The sequence below is a fragment of the Sebastes umbrosus genome, chromosome 11 (assembly GCF_015220745.1).
Source record: "Sebastes umbrosus isolate fSebUmb1 chromosome 11, fSebUmb1.pri, whole genome shotgun sequence".
Lineage (NCBI taxonomy): Eukaryota > Metazoa > Chordata > Actinopteri > Perciformes > Sebastidae > Sebastes > Sebastes umbrosus.
Genome location: NC_051279.1, coordinates 33,124,036 through 33,147,223, shown reverse-complemented (window position 1 = coordinate 33,147,223; position 23,188 = coordinate 33,124,036). Strand labels below are relative to the sequence as shown.

General features: G+C 40.8%; 1 protein-coding gene across 7 annotated transcripts in view; it reads right to left on the bottom strand.

Moving 5' to 3' along the window:
• ulk4 (unc-51 like kinase 4) overlaps positions 1 to 23,188 on the bottom strand; it is a 105,392-nt gene that overhangs the window by 18,345 nt on the left and 63,859 nt on the right. For 4 of the 7 annotated variants that reach the window (XM_037785236.1, XM_037785239.1, XM_037785235.1 and 1 more), the window contains 4 exons: positions 22,183 to 22,231; positions 18,252 to 18,357; positions 7,317 to 7,483; positions 4,578 to 4,679 (listed from right to left, as the gene is read on the bottom strand). In XM_037785236.1, coding sequence (XP_037641164.1) covers positions 4,578 to 4,679; positions 7,317 to 7,483; positions 18,252 to 18,357; positions 22,183 to 22,231 — 424 coding nt within the window. Of the gene's footprint in view, positions 1 to 574; positions 771 to 4,577; positions 4,680 to 7,316; positions 7,484 to 18,251; positions 18,358 to 20,684; positions 21,026 to 22,182; positions 22,232 to 23,188 lie in introns of those variants that run through there. The other 3 variants (XM_037785240.1, XR_005208892.1, XM_037785241.1) reach the window with 3 other exon arrangements.

Sequence of the window (23,188 nt, the reverse complement as noted above, 5' to 3'; positions counted from 1 at the left end):
CCTGCCAAGAGTCCAGACCTCAACTCAATTCAACACTTGTGGGATCAGCTTGGGCGAATGGAACGCCATCCCACAGCAACGTGTGACCAGGTTGGTGACCAGCATGAGGAGGAGGTGCCAGGCTGTTGTGGCTGCGTATGGATCTTCCACCGCTACTGAGGCTCCTGACGGTGTATTAAATGAATAAAGTGTAAAATAGACAATATGTCTTGTTTGTTCCTTGTTACTGATAGAGAGTTCAATCATCCAATCCACCAAACAACTCAAAACAAGAGTCAACACCAGCAGGAGAATACACTGTTTACCATTGACGGAGCATTTTGGCAAATTTTTCTTGGGCACTACCCACATAATCAGCCGTGCTGCTTATCCCACAAATGCATGATCCTTACAAGTTGGACATCATTGTGAAGGTAAATAAACAGACTTTCCAACCATGTAAAATACAATGACCATTAGCATTGTAACAACAGAGAAATAATCCACCAAACACAAGTTTCCGAACTTTTTTTTCCGCACAAACTGCAACTTCCATTGAACATTCACTGACATTCTCAGAGCTAAACTAACTCTGTCTTCTGCTCCACTAGCTCACTTGTTCACTTACACAAATCGTTGCCGCTCTCTTGTTTCACCACTGACTTCCCACGTACACACTGGTTCTGCTGTTCTTCAAATGACCTATGCTACTCTTACAACAGCTCTAGATGGGGCCATTCGCGTTTTCACGTCGGCCACCGTAGATTTTTTACACGCTTGGCACCTGCAATCTGCAATGTTCACCACCAGATGTTACACACTGGTCCTTTAAAGCACACATTCAGGAGATATTTACATAAAAATTAATAATTAAAACAACTACTGTATGTGCAAAATGTACAGTGTTGTAACAGTATTTTGTAGCTTTTGTAGTTATTTACTGTATTTGGCCATATCAATTTATTTGGAGGCCATATCAAGTAAATATCATTAAATGTTACATAGAAGCATCCAGGATCAATGTTTACTCTAAACTGTGTGCATCTTAGCCAGATTACTACTGGTAACTACTAAAGAAATAAACTTAATGCACTAAGTAAATCATAATATATGCAAGCCGACTGTATTCTTTTAACACAAGCAACTTTTGCAGTTTTAATGACTTTAATTAGATTCAGGGATCATATTGACGCTGCTGCTCATTCCATCCCACTAATCTCCCATGGGGCAAAGGGGCCGGGGGTGTGTCAGCTGCCTCCTTAACCCTCTCGAACACAACCACACACACAGACGCCCACCCAACACTCAATGTGTCAAGTATAAGTAAAAACCTCCATTGTGTCCCTTGAGACCTCCTCTTCTCCTCCTCCCACTTTCCTGGCACTCCCCCCCTCCCCTCCCCCCTTATGTCCTCAATTTCCCTCTCTTTTTCTTTTGCATGGGTTCTTTCCATCTTTCTACCTTTCCTCGCCCCTTGACTGTGAATCTGATTTAATCCTCTCATCTCTATTTCATTCTTTTAAACAGAATGGTTCTACCTTCTCTTCTGCAGCTCCTGTTATTCATCATATGGTTTTGTTTTGAAATACTTACAAATCATGTGTAATTTTTTCAGTGTAAAGAACGTTGCAGAAGGCAAAAGAGAGTCATTCATCAAATAATTAAATGTGATTGCAACTCTAATATTAAAGTATTTTAATCATAATTGAGAGATTTTGAGTGCAGATAGAGGAGGGAGTTTTGTATCACATTATTCTTTAATATCTGATTTTAAGTGATTATTTAATCCTCAGTAGCGTGTATTAGTGCCAGAAGGTGTGGATGTATGAATGGCTACTGCAATAAGATAACATTTCCACATTTCTCTCAGCAGAAAGGCCACGATTGTACTGCCTCTTATCTTCCTGTTTGTTTTCCAGACTACATCACATTCTGTGCCGCAATTGCAGATATAAGAGCCTCTTCTGCAGATCTCTGGATTGATATTTGTAATAACAGTAGTATAATTACATCAGTAAACTAGAATAATCATCTGTATTGAACAGACCTGCAATGTGCAAGGAGCTTACTGCCTTTATATAACACTGATTTCACATGTAGCATAGTCAGTACGTCTGCAGAAAACTACTTTAACAGAATCGGTTAAAGGAATTAGAGGACACAAAGTACGTGAAGGAAAGTGCATTACAAGCATTTTACTGGTGAAAATAGTTTACTGCAGGACTGCCTGACTAACTTCATTACCATAACAGTCTACACACTTGTTTGGAAGACAGCTAATTAAGGAAGAACTTTTAAATGAGCTTGATCAGTAGTGTTGCTGTTTACCGTGCAGTCAGACATGGGAGTTGGTTTGAGGAGCATTCTGGGAGGAATCTTGAGATCTAGTTACCACAACAGTGGTACAGTATCTGGTTTTACTGGTCTTAAAGGCAGGGTTGGTAAAGATTTTAGAAACAGTTTTCGTTATATTAGTTGAAATTCTCATTATATCCAAAAAGCAATCAATAAATCAAATGTTCTGGAAAAAAAAAGAAAAAAAGTTTACGTTCATTATGATATGTTTATGTTGATAATGATAATTTTGGAGGAGTGGCTTTGGAGAGAGGCCTGAAGTGATGGACTGTCAGTCCACACACTAGCCTCGCTAGATTTAGGGACTTCTGGAGCTGGTGCTGTTAGCTACTTTCATTGGAAAAGAGTTGGAGACACGGGGCTGGGTTCTTCAGTTGGATCATTTTTAAAAATTCTACTGTACTCTTGCTAGTTTCTCAAGATCACCCACCCTGCCTTTAAGAGATTCATCTAGTGTTTGAGAAAAATAGTCTAATTTTACAGAATAGGTGTTGCTCCCTTATGAAATCACTGTTTTACCTTTAGAAGTTATTTTAGATGTCCTGCAATTTACCTACAAAACAGCACAGATGTGGAGATCAAACTAGCTTGTTATAAGCAACTCAAACTAATTTGTGGCTTATAAAGGCTTGTAACATCTCTAAGGTGACACACAATCACAGGTGTACCGTGGCCAAGTAACAGTACCGGCCATTAGGGGGGTGTGTGTGTGTGGGGGGGAATCGATACAGCATAGTATCACGATATTTTGTGTGACAATATTATTTCAACACACAGACGTCAAGTATCGATCTTTTATTATATAAACTATTAACTATTAACCTCTATCCGACGGCCCACTGGCATGCTCGGCCCGGCCACTATTCTGTGTTTCAGAGGTTGTAGCGGCTCAGTCTTTAAGATAGAGTGAAGATACTGGTATCATATGAAATTGGTACCAAACATGTCATGTTAGCGTGTCAGTAAGAACACCAAATAACACTCCAAAGTTATGCTACATTTTCCGGCATGGCCATTTTCAAAGGGGCCCCCTTGACCTCTGACCTCAAGATATGGAAATAAAAACTCTGAGATGAATGGAGTGAAAACTGGATCTTATTAGATAAAACAGATGTTGACAAACTGCATCATTTGCAGTTGGAAAAAAGATAATCAAATGCAATATATCGCAATATATCTTATCGCAATACTCAGCATATCGCAAAGTGTTTAAAATTGCAACTAGAATGTCCCTCGGAGAGCGCAGACCTCCTCCAAGCTGCGTGACTTTAAAAACAGATCCCAGCTCACAGCTGGCGGTACCGTGAGGTGGTCGGCTTCTTATTAACACGGTGTGTTTCCGTGTAACGTATCGGCGGATGCCTCTCTCATTCAGCAGCCTTGTTATGTCTGTGTAATGTTACACTACGTTGTCTCTCATCCCGTCATCTACTGCTTTGTTCTTTCTCAACGCGGACGGCCAGCAGCTCCCACACACACATCCACACACGTATCTCTCTGCTCTCAGAAGGAGGCGGGGTCACGCGATCATGATCTGGATCGCCACCAAAATCGAATGGATTGTTCATTGTGCTACACTCCACCCCTCCAAAACATTTCATTCAAATCCATCGCAAACTTTTGGAGTAATCCTGCTAACAGACAGACAGACAGACAAACCAACAAACCAACGGCGGTGAAAACACAACCTCCTTCCAATAAGATCGTATCGTGACTTAGATATCGTGATAATATCGTATCGTGGGGCCTCTGGTGATTCAGACTCCTACTGGCCATTAGCAACTGGTGAAAAGTGCTGCATAAGGTGTCACTTTCCATCTAAGCAGATTATTTGAGCTAGAGAGCTTCATCAGTACGTCAGTACTTGTGTTTTTTACTGAACTTATACAAGTATTACTCACGTGTAGAAATCATATTCAGACACAACATAATTAAACACATAACCAGACAAATAGGCCTTTACTCTCTTTCTGCATCTCTCTCTCTCTCTCTCTCTCTCACACACACATACACACATACACACACATATACACACACACACTTCATCGCATAAATAAGAATACATACACAGTTTGGCTCACTGAATCAGGCATACATTTAGACATACAGTACACAAACATGCATGCAGAAGCAAACACAGAAAATATTTATGTTTTCATGGAAAGCATTTACACGCACTCTCACACACGCACGCACGCACGCACGCACGCACGCACACACAGCTCTGTGAGTGTTGGTCTCACCATGTGAACGAGGTGTGTGCTGAGTTGGCTCAGGGGTCTGTTTTCTAGGAGCAGCTTCTCTGCTGCCTCCATCTCCACTGCTGGACAAGATAGCCTCTGGCTCTATACACACACACACACACACACACACACACACTCATGTTAAATCATTTATAGAGATTTGACAGTCAATAATGATGGATCCAGAGACCTGCTAAGACAGACTCTGACAGAGTGAGACAGACAGAGAAAGACACTCTGATAGATGGACTAAGACAGGAAATAGTTTTTAACCCTTCTTTAACACACAAGGTGCGTTCAGGCACAGGTTTTCTCTATTTGTCACATGAAGTTATCTTTGCATCTCATTAAGACTTCAGTCTTCTCACGTCCTCCTTTTTTTCCTGCCCCCCCCCCCCTTTATTAGCACCTCTGTCCCTCGCTTATTTTAGTTCAGTTCATGCCTACAGTGAAACTTCAGGCCAATTAGCGGTGGAATAATGTGATTAATACTGGCACATATTTTCTCTCTCTCTCTTCTCTGTTATGCTCTCTCTCTTCTCTTTTTTCTTCTGTAGTATATATAATCTCTGACTCTCTCTCTCTCTCTCTTGACCAACGGAGTAATAGTTTGGGGAGAGCGGTCTAGTCACGTCCTCTCTCCTTATCAGACCTTATTACCCAAATGAATTTGGTTTGGGCAGAAGTTTTCTTTTTAATGAGCTTTGCATTTCTCCAAGAATTGATTTCCGCTGCACATTCTGCTGCTCCCTTCCCTCCGTCTCTTCCCTTCTATCATCCATCCTTCCCCTCTCCCTCTGCTGTCCTTCCTCTTCCACCCAGGCTTTTACCCTGCCTCCCCTTTAGTCCCCCCCCCTGTCCAGGCATTAATATGTATGCGTTGGGCTGGGGTGCACACTATGGGGAGACGGGGGCTGCTGTGTGTGTATAAGAGCGTATGTATGTGTGTGTGTGTGTGTGTGTGTGTGTGTAGGGAGGCAAGCTGAGGACAAAGCCAGTGGTGATAATGAGGCCGCAGGGACACAGCCAGACAGGCCCCTCTGTGTATGCCCATGTGTGTGTGTGTGTGTGTGTGTGTGTGTGTCCCAGGGACTAGGACCTCATCCACTTCCTCCTGAGTCCACAACTTCAATATTGCAGTTGCTCAAACCTGCTAGCTTCCACTGCACACATCAATGGTCTCACACACACACACACACACACACACACACACACACACACACACATACACCCATGTCTTCAGGGACATGGTACAAGGGCAACATTTGGAGGGAACTGACTTTGTGTTTCTGTTGCTGATTCTGTGCTCAACTGAGATGAAATTGGTAAATAGTGGTGAATCAATGTGGGAAATACACACACACACACACACACACACACACACACACACACACAAAGCCTATAAGGACCGATGTAACATGATACAGCAAAACAACTGACACAAGAGCTAACAATCCTTTAAAAAATGATTTAAAAAAGAAATACAGTAAGCCATTGTGGCTCTTTAAGACTGTAGTAACCAGGGTCTGAAATTAGCCCACCTGCCAAATGCAGGTAAATTGTTGGCAGTGGCGGGTGAAATCATCAGGACACCCGCCACTTTGGCAGGCAAGGAAAACGCTAGAGATGGGAATAAAGAACAGATCCGCTTTCTTGGCATCTCATGCCTCCGTGACAGTTACGCTGCACAATGACGCTGTATCATGTTTCAGGTTGTTTTGGACCAGAGGCACGGCGGAGAGAGAAAAAAAACGCTCAACAGCATGGCGCTACTAAACCTGAGGGGACGCACCCTATTTTTCCCTGATAAAGTGACACTGTGAACAACAAACCTGTGTTGAAATCAACAGGAGGAGAGTTAGTAACGTTAACTGTTAGCAGTCGGTGGGCAGCACAGACCTGACTGGATAAATAGCGCAGCTACGAACGTTAACGGAGGTGCCATTCAGTTATTATTATGAGGCGTTCAAAGTCTTCTCAGGAAATAAGACTATTGGGTGAAGGTTAATTACAACGTTATCATGATGTATTAAAATGTAATCTCGTAAAATTAAGTTTTTGGTGAGAAACTTGAATAAATCCAGTTGTTTGGAGGAGATGTTTTCACATCAATATAAAATAGATATTACAGAGAAAATTATGACCTGTTTAACTTCATAACACTAGCTCTAAACTTGCCAAGATTTGTTTAATCAAAGCAAATATTTAAATAATCATAATCATTTGAATTTCTGTGTTTTTATGAAAATAACCACTACAGATGACAATAACAGTACAATACTGTGTACATTAGCCTCCCTCCACGGTGTAATTCCAGCACTGTAATTTACCGTGTATATAATGCTTTTTATGTAAAATATATCGAAACATTGAATGACATCAGATCTAAAATGTTATTCCTTAATTTAGCGCAGATTTCAAAAGTGGCAGATAAAATTCCTGAGTGGCAGACAAAAAAAACAACTTGTCTGCTACAGTGATAGGGAGTGAGAAAGTTAATTTCAGACCCTGGTAGTAATTTTTAGAAGTATAAAATATAAAGGATATTGGTTAGTAACCTTCAAGAATAGCAGCCAGATATCTGCTCCGCTGATACATTTTGAGGTAGTTAATAAAGCAGAAAGCCACAGAGCTGAGATCACATCCACATTAACTTCTCATTAATTCATATTACAATTATCAATGGGACTTCATCCTCAAAACACTGGAATGTGAAAGAAAGTGTTTGAGTGATCGTACCTGCAGTGCGGAGCGGACAACAACAGATGTTTGTTTCAGGATGTTGTGGAGTAGTTCCAGAAGGGCTTGTAACACAAGATGGCTGACCTTCCTCCCAGCATGCCCCTCTCCATCCAGGTGGACTAGTGCAGCCTCTGAAAGGGTGCTCACCACCACCGCTATTAGACCTGTGCAGTAGAGAAAAAAGGCATTGGATAAAGTTTTAAAGGAGTTTTGGATAAAGTGACTTATTGGTACCAAAAACATTTTACAATCTAGTGACAGTCTACCAGCCAGGTCCATTAAACACTGCATCACATAACTGCATCACTACAGACTCAAAGCACATGGTCATATTAGCAAAATACACATTCTGCTGGTAAACATGAAGCACTTGAGCTGCCTGTCTCAACAATATCATTATGAAATATCACATTTATAAAAATATCGGTTTGCTCACAAGCTCATTATTTCATTAAAGGGACTGTATGTACATTTTTACACGTATAAACTTGAATTGTTTTATATTACCAATGTGTGAACAGGTTGTAACCTAGCCAAAAAAATGAGACCTTCCATGACTTTCTGTGTTTCCTCTATCAGCCTGTAGACTGCTTTTACATAATATGAAGTATGCGGGTTGTTTTTTCCATGTGACGTCATGCATGCTCGCTAGTGCTTTTACTCTCTACAGGGTTAACAGTGTGCAACGATAGCTAATGTTCGGTTAGAAATGGAGTTTGCTAATGCCAACAAACGACCAGAACCCACCACAACTCAGACTCAAACTCCACGGAAGCACAAAAAAACAAAGTTATATCTAGTGAAGCCTGTCATGCAAAACAGGAAAGTGACCAACCAACATCGGGGGGGGGGGGGGGGGAGGGACCTTCATTTGGTTTTTGGGTATCAAAATGGACCATGAGCTGGCAAAATAGTAAGCTATACAGTATAGTGATATTGTGGTTTTAGCTGTCAATCACGTTGTTTTGACCAGCGCTCGCTCGCGTCTACGTAGTACGAGCATGAGCAACAGGACGCTGACTGTCGTTGACTTAACAGCCACAGGTGTCTGATTCTTACACAGAGCCCCTTTAATATGAGCTCAAATCATAGATTGTAACCACCTTCAACATACCAAACAACCAACACATACAGTGTGTTGGAAGTATAAACAGTGAACAGTATACCTGAGCCTGACCTGAGTAAATGTCTGTAGCTGCAGGCTCAGGTTCGACTCCTCAGTGGATCGATAGCTCCTGTACAAAGGGAGGAACACTCTCCCTCTTATTGATTAGCAATTCATTGTCACCAATTTGCCCAAAGAATTTACCTATTCAAACAGAACTCAAAGATGTGCGGGTTGAATTAATCTGTGAAACTCTGATAGTATCAACACACCCAAGTCCACAGAATGGAAACACAAACAGCAACAACAACTCAGTTTAGATGCTCATCTAAAAATACATCCTGTTCTCCTCTCGGTATCTCTGTGCCTTCCCTCATTCTATCCCTCCCTGGAAAACTGTCCAATGTAGAACAAGTTGTAGAGCTGCTAACTCTTGCTAAACCATGAATAAATAGCTCTCACTAAAGTGCAAAACCATGTTCCTTTGCTCATTAAATTGAACATGACATAGAAGATACTGTGCATTGTGCAGCTTGATCTGTGTAGTTAGCTATTGCAGGTTTCTGTCCCTGAGGTGTTCTCACCACACAGCTCTGTGATAGAGTCCCTGACTAGTAGGTTGTCATGACACATGCCTTCCAATAAATCTACACTGTGCCAATATTTTGGCTATCAATAACTCCAAAGTTGTACTTCATTTTTATATCTGTGCACAAAAAGGTAACAGTTAAATAACTGTCTTCACTGGGGAAAATACACCCAGTGTTATTTTGTATTCCAATAGATCTTTATTTAGAATGTAGATGTTGTGTGTGTGTGTGTGTTTATTTTTGTGAGTGAAAGTGCAACACCGCAGACACTAGAAAGCTATTAAGCTAGCCTGCTGTCAGTGAGATGTACCGTTACTTTGTCAAGCTGCCTCATAATTAAATAAACAGACTGCTCTACTTTGGCCTGTTCAGTCAAACACAGACCTTTCGTGCTGTTAATTTGATCCGACAATGCAGTCCTGTTCAGAGGAAAACTCTATTCTAGAGAGCTGCTCGTGTGTGTGTTAATATTATTATTCTGGTATTATCTGTTGAGAATAAATGCCGTCACTATACGCAGACACATTAAAAACAACAGGATATTCTAGCAAATACATTCTCTAAACCAGTGGATCTCAAACTGTTGTACGCAAGCTCTTTGTAGTGGTACGCGGAGGAATCCATGAAATACTTTTTTTAAATTAATAAGAAATAGGGCTGACCTATAAATCATATTTTCATCATCATGATATGAGCATGCGCGACGAACACATCGCAAAAGGCTGTCTGGAACACGATGAATCAGAAAAATCATTATATTTAGTGATGGTTAACGCTGCATCTTCTCCTCTGCTGCGCTGTCGGAGCTCTCCACTCACATCAACACACAGTCAGTCAGTCTGTGAACAGCTGATCAGAGAGGCCGCGGTGGAGACGGCTACAACTACTGGTAAATTCAATAAAACTTTGCTTTAGACAGGCACAGCGCGCTAGCTCTGCGGCTAACAGCTAACTGTAAACACGTGTAAGTTATTTAGTTGAGTTGTGAATGACTTTAGTTCCCTGGTCAGCAGTGATCTGACTTTAGTTCTCTGGTCAGCAGTGATCTGACTTTAGTTCCCTGGTCAGCAGTGATCTGACTTTAGTTCCCTGGTCAGCAGTGATCTGACTTTAGTTCTCTGGTCAGCAGTGATCTGACTTTAGTTCCCTGGTCAGCAGTGATCTGACTTTAGTTCTCTGGTCAGCAGTGATCTGACTTTAGTTCCCTGGTCAGCAGTGATCTGACTTTAGTTCCCTGGTCAGCAGTGATCTGACTTTAGTTCCCTGGTCAGCAGTGATCTGACTTTAGTTCCCTGGTCAGCAGTGATCTGACTTTAGTTCTCTGGTCAGCAGTGATCTGACTTTAGTTCCCTGGTCAGCAGTGATCTGACTTTAGTTCTCTGGTCAGCAGTGATCTGACTTTAGTTCTCTGGTCAGCAGTGATCCAGTGATCAGTGTCCGGGGAGTTTATTGTGAAGGAACAGAAGGCGTGAAGCGGTGATACACTGCAGACTACGGAGCCTCCATGGTATTAATTTATTATCTTCATAAAGTATCGGAGCAGGCTGTGTAGTCGGACTGGTTAGGTTAGTTTGCAACATATCTTACTTGTAAACTCATCAGCTGGCTGAAACAAAGCAGCCCCTCTTCCCTCTATCAGCCCTAATGTTACTGCAGCAGAGGGAGGAGGACAGAGGACAGAGGACAGGAGGACAGAGGGAGGAGGACAGAGGACAGGAGGACAGGAGGAAGGACTGATACTGACTGAAGTCTGTGTTCTTTATTAACTTCACTTAGTATTTTCATTTCAGGAATTTTATTAACATTTTAGATTGTTTCCAGTGAGATATTAATGAGTTTATAGTGACTTTGCTGTTGTAAACATTACTGTTGCTGCTCTAGAAACAACATTTAGCCTAGTTATATATTAAATACAGTATATGTATATGTATAGCTCATATGCACACTGCAATATTTGTTTATTTATTGCAAGTCAAATCATCATGGCAGTATTGAACAGTGATATCACACATGGCAGATGTTCCTCATATGGTGCAGGCCTATTGTGAGAGGCTGCCGCATGCGTAGTATGAGAGTTGTGTGGAAGAGTTTAGGTGGCAGTTCTAGTGCTACCCCTTCGACAAAAGTCAACAATAAGTAATATTCTTATTATGAATAAATTTGCCTCCTACATGAACTGTGCATTGCTGAATAGGGTAGGCCTATGCTACTCTATTTTAACATCGGTCATAATGGTGGGACTTGGAGAGACAAATATTTTCGGAGGTGGTACTTAGTGAAAAAAGTTTGAGAACCACTGTTCTAAACATTCCTGATATTTTGGCCACCTATCAACCAGGTATTATAGCTGCATAATTAATCAAAACTAACATTACTCTTTGATTGTGTACCTAAAAACTTAAAGCATGTGCTCATACTGACAATATACATAGATAGATGCATAGATAGTGCAGAGTGTGCTTTTAACTGGTAACCTTTTTATTCCCTTTTTTAGGAGTCGTTATTTTCTAACTGGCTGAGTCAACGTTGTAATAATCTGCCACAGTCATATTTAGACAAAACAGCACTAAACAGGCCGATATATAAGTGTTTATACTTCCACTCTATACATACTCTACTGTGTAGGTTGACATGACATCACTAAGCATGCACATATATATTTTTAGGGGATAAAATGGCTACGTATTTTGTAAGTCACTGAAAACACACAAGAACTATGTGAGATTACAGTGATACAGATCAAATTCAGTCAATGATGTTGCTCATAGATTAGACCAGTGCGCCAGGATTTGTCTGCTCGGAGGTTGTCAAAATTTGATTTGCACATGTATAACTAAAATCATAATAACACACTCATACAAAAGTCTCTATATAAAACATATAAAAGTGTTGTGAAGTAAGAATTTATTGAAAAAGGATGTAATCATTTCCAAAATTTATAACAAATACAGACAAAACAACGAATATTCGGCTTCAAACTATATTTGTTGGTGTTTAGCCTTTCAAAAACAGCATTTTTAATGCGGTCAAAAACCTACTTGCTCTTCCGCTTGCCGCACACAAAGGGAGGCCCACACCTGTATTAACAGGGCGGTCTTGCAGCAATCTAACAACACTATAAATGATATTTATATAACCACCACAACAACAACAACAAAAACGATTTTGACTCTAACACTATTATAGTAAATTAATTAAGTGGTTAAAAAAAGAGATCATTATATATCTGCATTTGCTTAGTTGAACTGTCAAGGAGTCATCACTTTATTTATGTTGACGAAACTGAGTTATATTCATTAAAGAAAGTTGATTTAATATTTAAAAAAATAATAATTTAAAGGGATAGTTAATTTTGGTGAAAATATTCTAAATATAGCGTACACTTAAGCAGATAGGATTTTTTTTAGGTGGGCCTTTCTTTTAGGTGGCTAAAATACGTTTTTCTGCCGTCCCTGTCCACAGCTTTGTATTGCTTTGGGTAAGTACCTCATATAACACCAGCTTTAGATAAAAGTAGGTGGGGCTTCAAGGAAAAAAGGTTGGGAACCACTGGATTAGACAGCTAAGGAGCATGCTTGTTCTTGGTACAATGCCACTCATTTGACTGAATTTCACCAGCAATGGCGAACAAAATACAGCTGCAGATTAAAGCTCAATAACAGGAATCAACAAATGACTTCAACCAGATCCACATCAACACTACAAAAGGAATGTGACTACGGAAACAATGCTTGCAAAGCAGAGTCTGTACTACATTGTAGATTGATGGTTTTTATCGCCATCTATTCCTCTAAACTGCTGGCAGGCTGTATGAAGCCTTTATTCTCAGCTGACTGAACCCCTAGTCGTCTGAAAGCCATAGGACAGTTAAACACTTTCCAGCTGCAGTACTGCAGTCTGGTCTCCAATTTAAAATGCATGCTTGACCTTCTGTGGGTATCCTTGATTAAATCATGTACAACAAGCACCAAGCTGCTGCTAAACAGTCAGGCAAAACTTTAAATAAAAGGTTTAACTGGTTGCTTTTAACACCAGATACACAGCTTCCTAAATTAAGCTGTGCAAATCTTCAGGAGTGTAGGAGACAGAGACATCCTGGGAGTGCTCTGAGCACAAACAGTTCACAAAGTTCTATGATATTCTTAGATATGAGCTTAGTGTGCTAGGTGATCCCGTCTTATCTTGGTTTGGCTCCTTTCAGGTATTCAGTCAGCTATACATGTGATGAAAGGTTGTGCACACACACACACACACACACACAGGCTTTTACTGGGGATATCTTTTGCAGGTTTATGGTGTCATGACAAAGCACACAGTATGAGCTCTGTGCATGCGTGTTTGTGCATAATGTCATGATAAGTGTCGCGGTGAGTGACAGGTATGGATGTGTATGCATCTCTAGATCCCTAGATTGTGAGTGTATGTGTGTGGACGTAACTTATTGTAATCAGAGGGATAGCAACTTCATTCAGTCAATACAAACAAGTCACTTTTAAAAATGTCACATGTGTACGAATATTACTCGCTCAGTTTAAGACTGGAGGAATAATTTAAGAGTGAAAACCATTGTGCTCTGTCCTATTTTGGAGTTTGGACTTTAACTATGTTAAAAATAGACAATGCTTTGCGGTATTATCTATTTATAAACTACTGTAAAGTTCTATTGGGAATCAACAGGATGGATGACTCAGAGCATTACTGTCTTAGCAAAGTAGGAAAGATTTGTAGGGACAGAAACACCTACTAAACTGATTACATATGATTAATAGATAATGTTTGGTAATATAAGTAAAGTTCAATTTAAGTGGGTACATGGTTTCAATAATGTGACTTTCCTTATGAATGTATGCAGCATCTGGATTTGTCTTCTTCAAGGATAGAGTGAATGAAAGCATGGTATGGTCAAATCATGTGTGTGCTTAATGTGCTTACTGAATATCTAAATGCAAATGGTTGTATTCTCCATATTGATGTGATCCTACAGGCCCAGATTTTGTGGGAGCCCTTTTATTGATTTCTGCCATCAAATGAATAGAATTGATATTTTATTCATACTACGTTGTCTAGAAGGTATGCACCCATGTTTTAGGTCCCACCCTATAGCTAATAAAAGTGCCCACTTCCACTGTATTCTGTAGTGCACTCAGTATTATGCTTTCATGCATTGGTAAAAAAAACCCACCTGACTGACTACAGGAGCAAAAACTCAATTTTGCACTGAACATAAAATATATACCAAAAACAGAACTCATACCCAAATTACAAAACAGGTTACTTGTCAGTGCCTTCCAAAATGTCCCATATGTTCCAAAGGTAACTTATAGGGGGCCTACAACACCTAAGGGTAAGGTCTAGTTAAGTTTAGGCAACTAAAGAAATGAGTTGAAGTTACGTAAAGATTGCAGTCAGGTTTAAAGTTAGCGAAATATCACCATATTGCCACATATTTCAACTAGGGTTGTTAATCGATTCAAATATTGAATCGCGATTAATCGCATGATTGTACAGAGTTAATCGCAAATTAATCATACATTTTTTATCTGTTCAAAATGTACCTTAAAGGGAGATCTGTTAAGTATTTAATACTCTTATCAACATGGGAGTGGGCAAATATGCTACTGTATGCAAATGTATGTATATATTTATTATTGTAAATCAATTAACAACACCAAACAATGACAGATATTGTCCAGAAACCCTCACAGGTACTGCATTTAGCATAAAACAATATGCTGAAATCATAACCTGACAAACTGCAGCCCAACAGGCAACAACAGCTGTCAGTGTGTCAGTGTGCTGACTTGACTATGACTTACCCAAAACTGCATGTGATTATCATAAAGTGGGCATGTCTGTAAAGGGGAGACTCGTGGGTACCCATAGAACCCATTTACATTCACATATCTGGAGGTCAGAGGTCAAGGGACCCCTTTGAAAATGGACATGACAGTTTTTCTTCGCCAAAATTTAGCACAAATTTGGAGCGTCATTTAACCTCCTTCCCGACAAGCTAGTATGACATGTTTGGCACCAATGGATTCATTAGTTTTTCTTTTTCATAGCTTTAAATCTGAGCCCGCTACAACCTTCGAAAGATAGATTGTGTTAAATTAGTGGCGTTAAAATGCGTTAATGCATTATTATTGTGTTAACTTTGACAGCCCTAATTTAAATAAGTAAAATATACGACATGTTATCATAGCTTAATCACACTGGGACATTGTTCTTTGTAAAACAAAATGCCTTATTATTACAAATCTTTATACAGCAATAACTTTTTCACTGGTATCCAGGGATTGCGATGCAAACTGCACAGGTCTCAATGTAATCTATGCAGAGCATAAACTCAACACATCTTACATTTACTGTCAAAAGTGTCTTATTGATCTCTATTATGTAGAAGTGTCAATCCAGTGACCTCTTGGGTGATAATATGAAGACATTAATATGGAAGACAGATCTGTGTGGTATAAATTATGCCTGGGGGCATAATTGATTGGACACATATGGACACGGTGTGGAAGAACCATTATAGAATTTTTTTTATTCACCGTTTGGGAAATAACCTGAACCCAATTTCAAATGGCAATTTATAGATGCAAGTTCCACAGACACTAGATAACACCGGCGCAGAGGCAATTACCTCAAAAATTCCTCTGAGCTTCTCACAGAAGGTCAAGAGAAATAACAAGGATCGGTGGCAGACCAAACCCGGAGAGGAACCTCAAAGACCCTAAAGGATTCTGGAGACTCATGGAGCCCCTGAAGACTTCTTTGATTAATTAAAGGCCAAGCATGCTTTAAATGAACTGACACCTTGTCAGCACCTTAAGACCAAACTCAGGGGTTGATGTGAACACTTCTGAACTGTTGGGGTGAATTTTTGCTGCATTACATGCTCCAGATGGGTCCATTTCCTTATCAAATCACACAGTCTGCTTGTCAGTGTGGCTACAAAATGAGTTTCAAATTCACTCTCAGCAGAGAAGCTTAAGGCTTCATATCCTATGTAATCAGATTACAACCTTACTATATTAGTTTGCTACATGTTCACATATTAAAACTAAGCCATCCACAATCATATAAAATAATAAGAACTTTGTTTTAGAAGCATCTCTTACTCCCACATCAAGTTATCCTTTCCCTCCCTCCTCTCTCTAGCTCTCCCTCCATCAAATTGTCACTCACTCCAACCTCAAATTTCCTCCACTATCATCTCCTCCCTCTTCTCACCCAAATGCACCACATTCTCTCTCTTCTTCCTCTCTGTCACCTCTCTGCTACCCTTTTTACCTCCCATTTTGCTTTCCTGGCTCTGTCATCTTTTCCCTCTCTCTTCCCTCTCGTGCTTTTTTACCATCTTCTTTTTCTTTCTGTTGTTCCGTTCTCTCTCTCTCTCCCTATCTCTGCCTTTCTCTCTCTTTGGTCCCTCTGTCTTCATTCCCCAGGGGGTATTATCTCAGTCGGAGGCAAATCTGCCCAATTATAAACCTCATCTCCTCTCTCTCTCTCTCTCTCTCTCTCTCTTACACACACATATTGGGCGCTACGGCATCCACCGCCCCCCCCACACATGCACATCTCCTCTCTGTCTCACACATACACAGAAGCACAAATACATTCACACAAGCAAAAAAAAACATCTCCCTATTTTGCTCTTCTTCGCTGTCTATTTCATTTCCTCCCAACACACACACACACACACACACACACACACACACACACACACACCACCCTTCCCCTCCTCTCTCTGTCACACCTTAAAAAGCCAATTATACACGCTTCCTCCCTTCTCCCCTTCTCTCCTCCTCTGCCTCTCCCTTCTTTCTTGCCATCGCCACACTGATCTGGAGTGAACCACAACTAAAAGAAGGGAGAGAGAGAGAGGAGAGGAGAGGAGGAGATAGAAGAGGAGCCCAAAATAGAGGATAGGGGAGAAGGGGAAAATGGGAACAGAGGGAAGGAAGGAAGGAAGGAAGGAAGGAGAGGAGATGATGGGGCAAGCTGTGAGCTGAGTAGATTGGAAAAGTGGAAGGAGAGGAGGAGAAGGAGGGACAAGACGAGGAGAACAAGTTAATACAGCAAAGAGGAGAGGAGAGGAGAGGAGAGGAGAGGGAGATAGCGTTAATTGCCCAGCCAGTATTAGTGCTGGGTTGACAGTTTCTTGTTGAGAGGGGAGCTGATTGGACGATAATGATGCTGACTACTGAACTGCCGCACTGCTGACCCAATGGAAATAGAAGGAGAGGAAGGGTTGATAGTGGTGGTGGTGGTTTTGGGGAGGCAAGGGGGTGCAGAGGAAAAAATGGATAGACAGAATGAGACACAAAATGAGGAGTGAAAGAGAGACTAAATGAACACAGACCTAAATAGAAATCTGAGTTAAGTATTATTGGGTTTCATTGCTGCTGAGAGTTGCAATTACAGGGTTGAACTGTGAGTACCGAAACATTTACATACACACAGAGAGAGAGAGAGAGAGAGAGAGAGAGAGAGAGAGAGATAGAGAGAGAGAGAGGCAGCAGTGTTTGTAAATGTTTTCTTGTAAGCATCTTTAATTTACTGCATTTATTCTCTAATGCTAGATTTAGGCTGCATCCGTACATGCCTACGCTTTTTGCCTCACTATTCCTTCCTTCTAATTAAAGTCCTAATCCCGAACTAGCTCTTCGTTGATTAAATGAGCCTAAAATGACCAAACTTCTGAAATATGTCCTCACTCCAAAAGGACACACACCATGAATTTGACTCCTCCCTCTGGAATCGTTTGCAATTGACAGGAAATTCTAATATTATTGAGTTTCACCACAGCTGAAGGACAGAAAACATTGCCTATGCCTCATGCGCACACACACACACACGCACACGCACGCACGCACGCACACGCATACACACACACACACACACACACACACACACACACACACACACACACACACACACACACACACACACACACACACACACAGAGCCAAGGTTGTTGACCAGAATAAGCATTATGCTGCAGCAGGACGGCAGGCTGGGGAAAACAAGATGTCAACGAGTAACATGACAATAACTAATGCTAGCAGGTACATGATGTCCACACGCTGCTGCAGTAAGGGTCAGTGACAGACGGGCCTCTAGGACTCTGTTAACTCACTTACTAATAATAGTACTCGTGTAAGAGACAGTACAAAACAAGAGAAGTAGGTTTTCATCCTCTCTTCAAGCATACTGTATGGAGACATACTGTACCTTGTTGATATAGCGGTTCCAGGTCCAAGACGGTGTCTCCACTGAGATTACACAGCAAGGCGACTGCATTCTGGACTGTCCCACTGGTGACATTACTACTGTTAGCCTACAGAGAGTAAGAGGACGAGATCGGATGACTAGGTTACAGGTCAGTTAACAACATTGCTATGTAGAATTTTTTCACATCTACTATCTAACATAAAACTAAATGTGAAGACTTAAAGGGATAGTTTGGGTGTAACTGGGTGTAATCGGAGCCTTTCTTTTAGGTGGATAAAATATGTTTTGCTGCTGCCCCCATCCACGGCACTATATTACTTTGCCCCCATAACCTGGGGGAGCACCAACCGTCATAGGTTATACACTGACTACGGATAAGTACCTCATACAACCCCAATTCAAAATATCTGAACTATCCCTTTAAGATAGATCATGTCAATAGAAGAAAGGTAGTACCTTCCTAAGGTCTCAACTGATTAAGGCTTGGATATTGAAATGGTCCCAACATAGAAGTATTTAGGTATCATAATCGATCAGAAATTGTCTAACAAATCACACATTGAAAACCTGGTTTCCAAACTGAAAATTAAATTGGGGATCTTTTTTAGAAACAAATCCTGTTTCTCCCTCCAGGCAAGGAAACATTTGATTTCAGCAACTTTTTTTTACCTTTATTGGATTATGGTGATCTGTTCTATATGAATGCACCTGACCAGTGCCTAAAGAAGCTGGATACTGGTTAACATTGTGCTTTACGTTTTATTACTGGCTGGTTCCTTCGTATCTGTGTACATCAATCAATCAATTTAGCCTGCTCTCTCACAATGTTCTACAGATGTTGGTCCCAAAAGGTTAGAAAGGAGCTAGGCTAAAAAGCTTTTAAATATGCTGCTCCTTCTTCCTGGAATAATGGACAGAAGGACCTGAAATAGTCAGAGCTGATTACTACTGTACGGGGGAATTTAAGTTAATTTTAAAGGATGAAGAAAGTGGCACTCTAGGTCAATGTGATTGCTCCTGATTTTCTCACTGAATTGTTGTGAGATTGACCTGTTTGTGTGTTATAGCACATTGTTTGCATACAATCTGAATGTCATGCTCTTTCACTCGTGGCGTGTGACTGTTGTATTTGTCTGCTTGTGTTGTTTGTTTTTATTGTTGTAACAGTGTCTGTGCTGAGATTTTAATCTCAATGAGTTTTTTATCTGGTTAAATAAAGGATATATAGTGAACGTCAACACATGGTGAGCACAATTTATCGTTGAAGCATTTCATCACGCTACACAATAAACACCACTTTTATACTACACAGCCATGGCTGCAACAACTATTCAAAGAGGATAGGAGCAGGAGGGGAGGATTGTTAATCTTCACAGTTACAGTAAACCTTTCTGTCATTAAGGTTGGACCTAAAGCTCCACTGAATGAATGTCAGTCAATTCAAATTCTAAATGACTAAAAGTATAGTAATACCAACATGTGTGTGTATGTTTGTGTGTCCTTGTGGGGCCCGAAGAGGTACAGACTAGTTATAAAAAGTCAAACACACCATTATTGAGTATAATCAAACATTTTTCAGCATACTGAACACATCAAAAACGACACATAAACCGAGAGACAAAATTGGAGGTTTTATTTCCAAATTACCAATGTTTATCCGCTTGTGGAACCTTTACTTATACAGTCAGTTGCCTAAATACTGTATGTCTTACAATGCCTTCAGTGATACAGTTAGGGGGTTTCAGGCCCAGTGCTGGCACCATGAATGTATTACGAGAGGCGGGCACGGTGTGGCAAAGTCAGCGTTGCTGCAAATCTGTCCCAGGGGCCAAGCACAATACTGCAACCCAGACATCCAAAAGCCTGCCTTTAAGGACTCATCTGTGAAACTGTTGGCACCACATGTCACGCAAGGTCAATAATAACTAGTGTGGGCCACACAACACAGAAGCCAACCAGCAAGAGAAAAAAAACCATCTTGTTTGTGCACGCATATGATTAGATTTATCAGCATTTTGTCATAGAAATTGTATATTTTGTCCTGAAAAATTGCTGGTTTACCAGCTCAGTAGGTCCCAATTTACTGGATGCAGGCCAATAGCATGTCTTCTTGTTACTGCTGAATATCAGTGAAGCTACTGTCTAAAATACTGAGTAGCTGCCTTTCCCATGTTTTATGGACTGCATGCCAATATTGTCACCTAAAATAAGCTAATTTAAAATGTTGTTGTAATTACGGGTCAATTTTGTACTTTTTAAGATAATTGACATGATATATTTACTGTCAGTCATATTGCTACATGGGAGACACATAGAATAGTTTTATCTGAGATGAATCATATGTTCTGCCTACTGTGAAAATTGTTACTGGGGCACAATGTTGAGCAAAGGATGAAATGAATTCTGTCTATCAGAGGATGGTGTAGTTGTGACCTTTGATAATGAATTGGTTTTGAAGAGAACAAGAAGCAAGGCTGTAGTCTCCACTTTCCTCTAACTCCGTCTCCTCCTCGGCTTTTTCTCCCTTTACTGTCTTCTTCTTCTCTTCCTCCTCCTTATAAAACCATGTCTCCTTCCTCCTGCAGTAAATCACTTCTCCTTCTCTCTCCTGCCCTCATTTCACTATTTGATCCTCTCGGAGATACACCGGCTCTGCCTGCGGGGTCTGTGCACATCAGTGTGATCTGTGTACGGGCCGATAAGCCTGGCTGGTACTCATCATGTGCAGTAGCCTGAGGCTGAAGACAATGACATCAATTCACACCTAGGACAACCTAACAACAAATGACAGAGATAATTTATTTTGATCTTTATGGACTAATGAGCCGTGAAAGGACTATCGTGTACATCACTGAAAGCATAAACCTGACAAAGAGCAACGAGGAATGGGAAACCAAAGTGAATTTTAGCTTGCTGACTCACTGTCCTGCACCTTAACTCAGACAGCACAGTGTATCTACAGAATGTGCAGTAGAAGTGAGGCAGGATTTGTAAAAGTGTTTGACTGCAACCCACTCTGATCAGTCCTCTGCCTCCTCAGGCACAACAACCGACCACTTAAAGACACACGGTCCAGTCGGCCTCCTGACGTCCTTTCATGTCTGAAGCAGAACTACTTCATCATCTAGACAAATACAATTAGGTGAGTTTTCTCCACGACAAGTGTGATCACCAGTGGCAGGCGTAATCAATCCAGATCACAGAGTTTCAGGCAGCATAAATCAATCCAAACATGAGCGATACAGACGGCACTAATGGATCCCGACGTGACCGGTTCAGACAGGAGTAAACAATCAGGAGAGGAGTTAATCAGGCTGTTGGATAACGGTGTTTAACATTCTGCATCGGCTAGTCGGGGCTGAACAGGCAGCCATGCGGAACGCTGATTATTTAGTGAGTGTGTGAGTGTGTGAGTGAGTGTGTGTGTGTGTGTGGGCATAAATTGTTTGCTGTGTTTTGGTTTGCTGAGAACAGATTGTGCTGTTTGTGTGTTCATTAGATTGTGTGTATGCAAAAAGGGTCAGGTGAAATAAATTGTTTACTGGAAACGTTGTTATGCTTCGCTGATAACAGACAAGTGCTGTGTGTGTGTGTGTGTGAGTGCGTGTGTGTGTTTGTGTGTGATCTTAATAGTGGAGTCCATATTCTCACTCTATTAACCCTTCCTCCTCTCAATGGCTGACCTGCCAGTCAATTACACCAGCCCTCTAATAGGTCAACACCACTCAGACTCATTTACATAACTACATGTACTAGAAGGTTTAGAGACGAAAGAGAAGGAAGGAAACAGAACACAACAGAGCTGTAAGATTGTAAGACTATTTAACCGATTGATTGATTGATTGAGTCATTGACTGAGTGAATGACCAAGTAGTTTCCTGATAGTCTGAATAAAAATTGATTAATTGATTAAGTGTGGTTGGTCTCTTACCATGATGAGTTGAAAGACCGTTGGTAGGATCCTACTGTGTTTGATCAACCTGAAACGGAAAGAAAAAAAAACAACATATTGGAGCAGAGGTAGAAAGAAGAAGAAATGTATTTAATTTAAAGGCAATTCACCGCACTGCTAACACACACACACACACACTGAGCTGTTTCATCTTCATTAATTTTGGAGTTCCGCTACAACGGCTCCTGTCTGGTACCGGTGGAATTGGGGAGAGAAGAGAGACGAAAAGAGGAGACGCGATGAGAGCAGATGAAGTGAGAGGAGGTGAGAGGGAAGGACATGGAGAGAGGAGATGGGAGTTAAGGAGAGGACGAGAGGGAGAGAGGATTACTTTTGAAGAGGAGAAAGGAAGGAGAGAAGATTTGGGCAGAGAATGGAGGGAGGTCAGAGGAGTGAAAACAAAAGAGTGATGTGGAGAAATCCACATTGAAAAATACAAGAAGAAAAGCTGTGAGAGGGAGAGAGAGATGGATGTCTATATTAGCGATGACATTCTGTCTACTTATTGATTAAGGTGCTTTGATTTGCAACCAATTACTTTGTGGTTGGAGTTTCAACACATGTGCACACACACTTTGTGTGTGTAAGAAAGCATTCAGGCCGTAATGGGAACAAAGCCAGCTGAAGTCAGACCGGTGTTAATATGCTGAAGGTAACAAAGGCCGACCACTGACTTAAAAACCTGTCTTCATTAGAACTATGATTTATAGCTTGTCTGGCAGGCATCAGACCACTTATGGAAACCTTTCTGTAGACTTTTCAGCAGCAAACATTGAGGACTGAACTTTAGATAATGTGATTTGAACCATCAGCAGGGAGGTCGTCTTCATTTGATAAAAGTTAGATGTTCCGGTAGAAATGCATCAGATCAGCAAAAGAGACTAACAAATTGCTATCGAGTCCTCATAACATTTTACATTCCCTTTGTACTTCTCAAATGTTTGTCTTCTACTGGTCAGTTTCCTACTTTATGTTCTTTATGTGT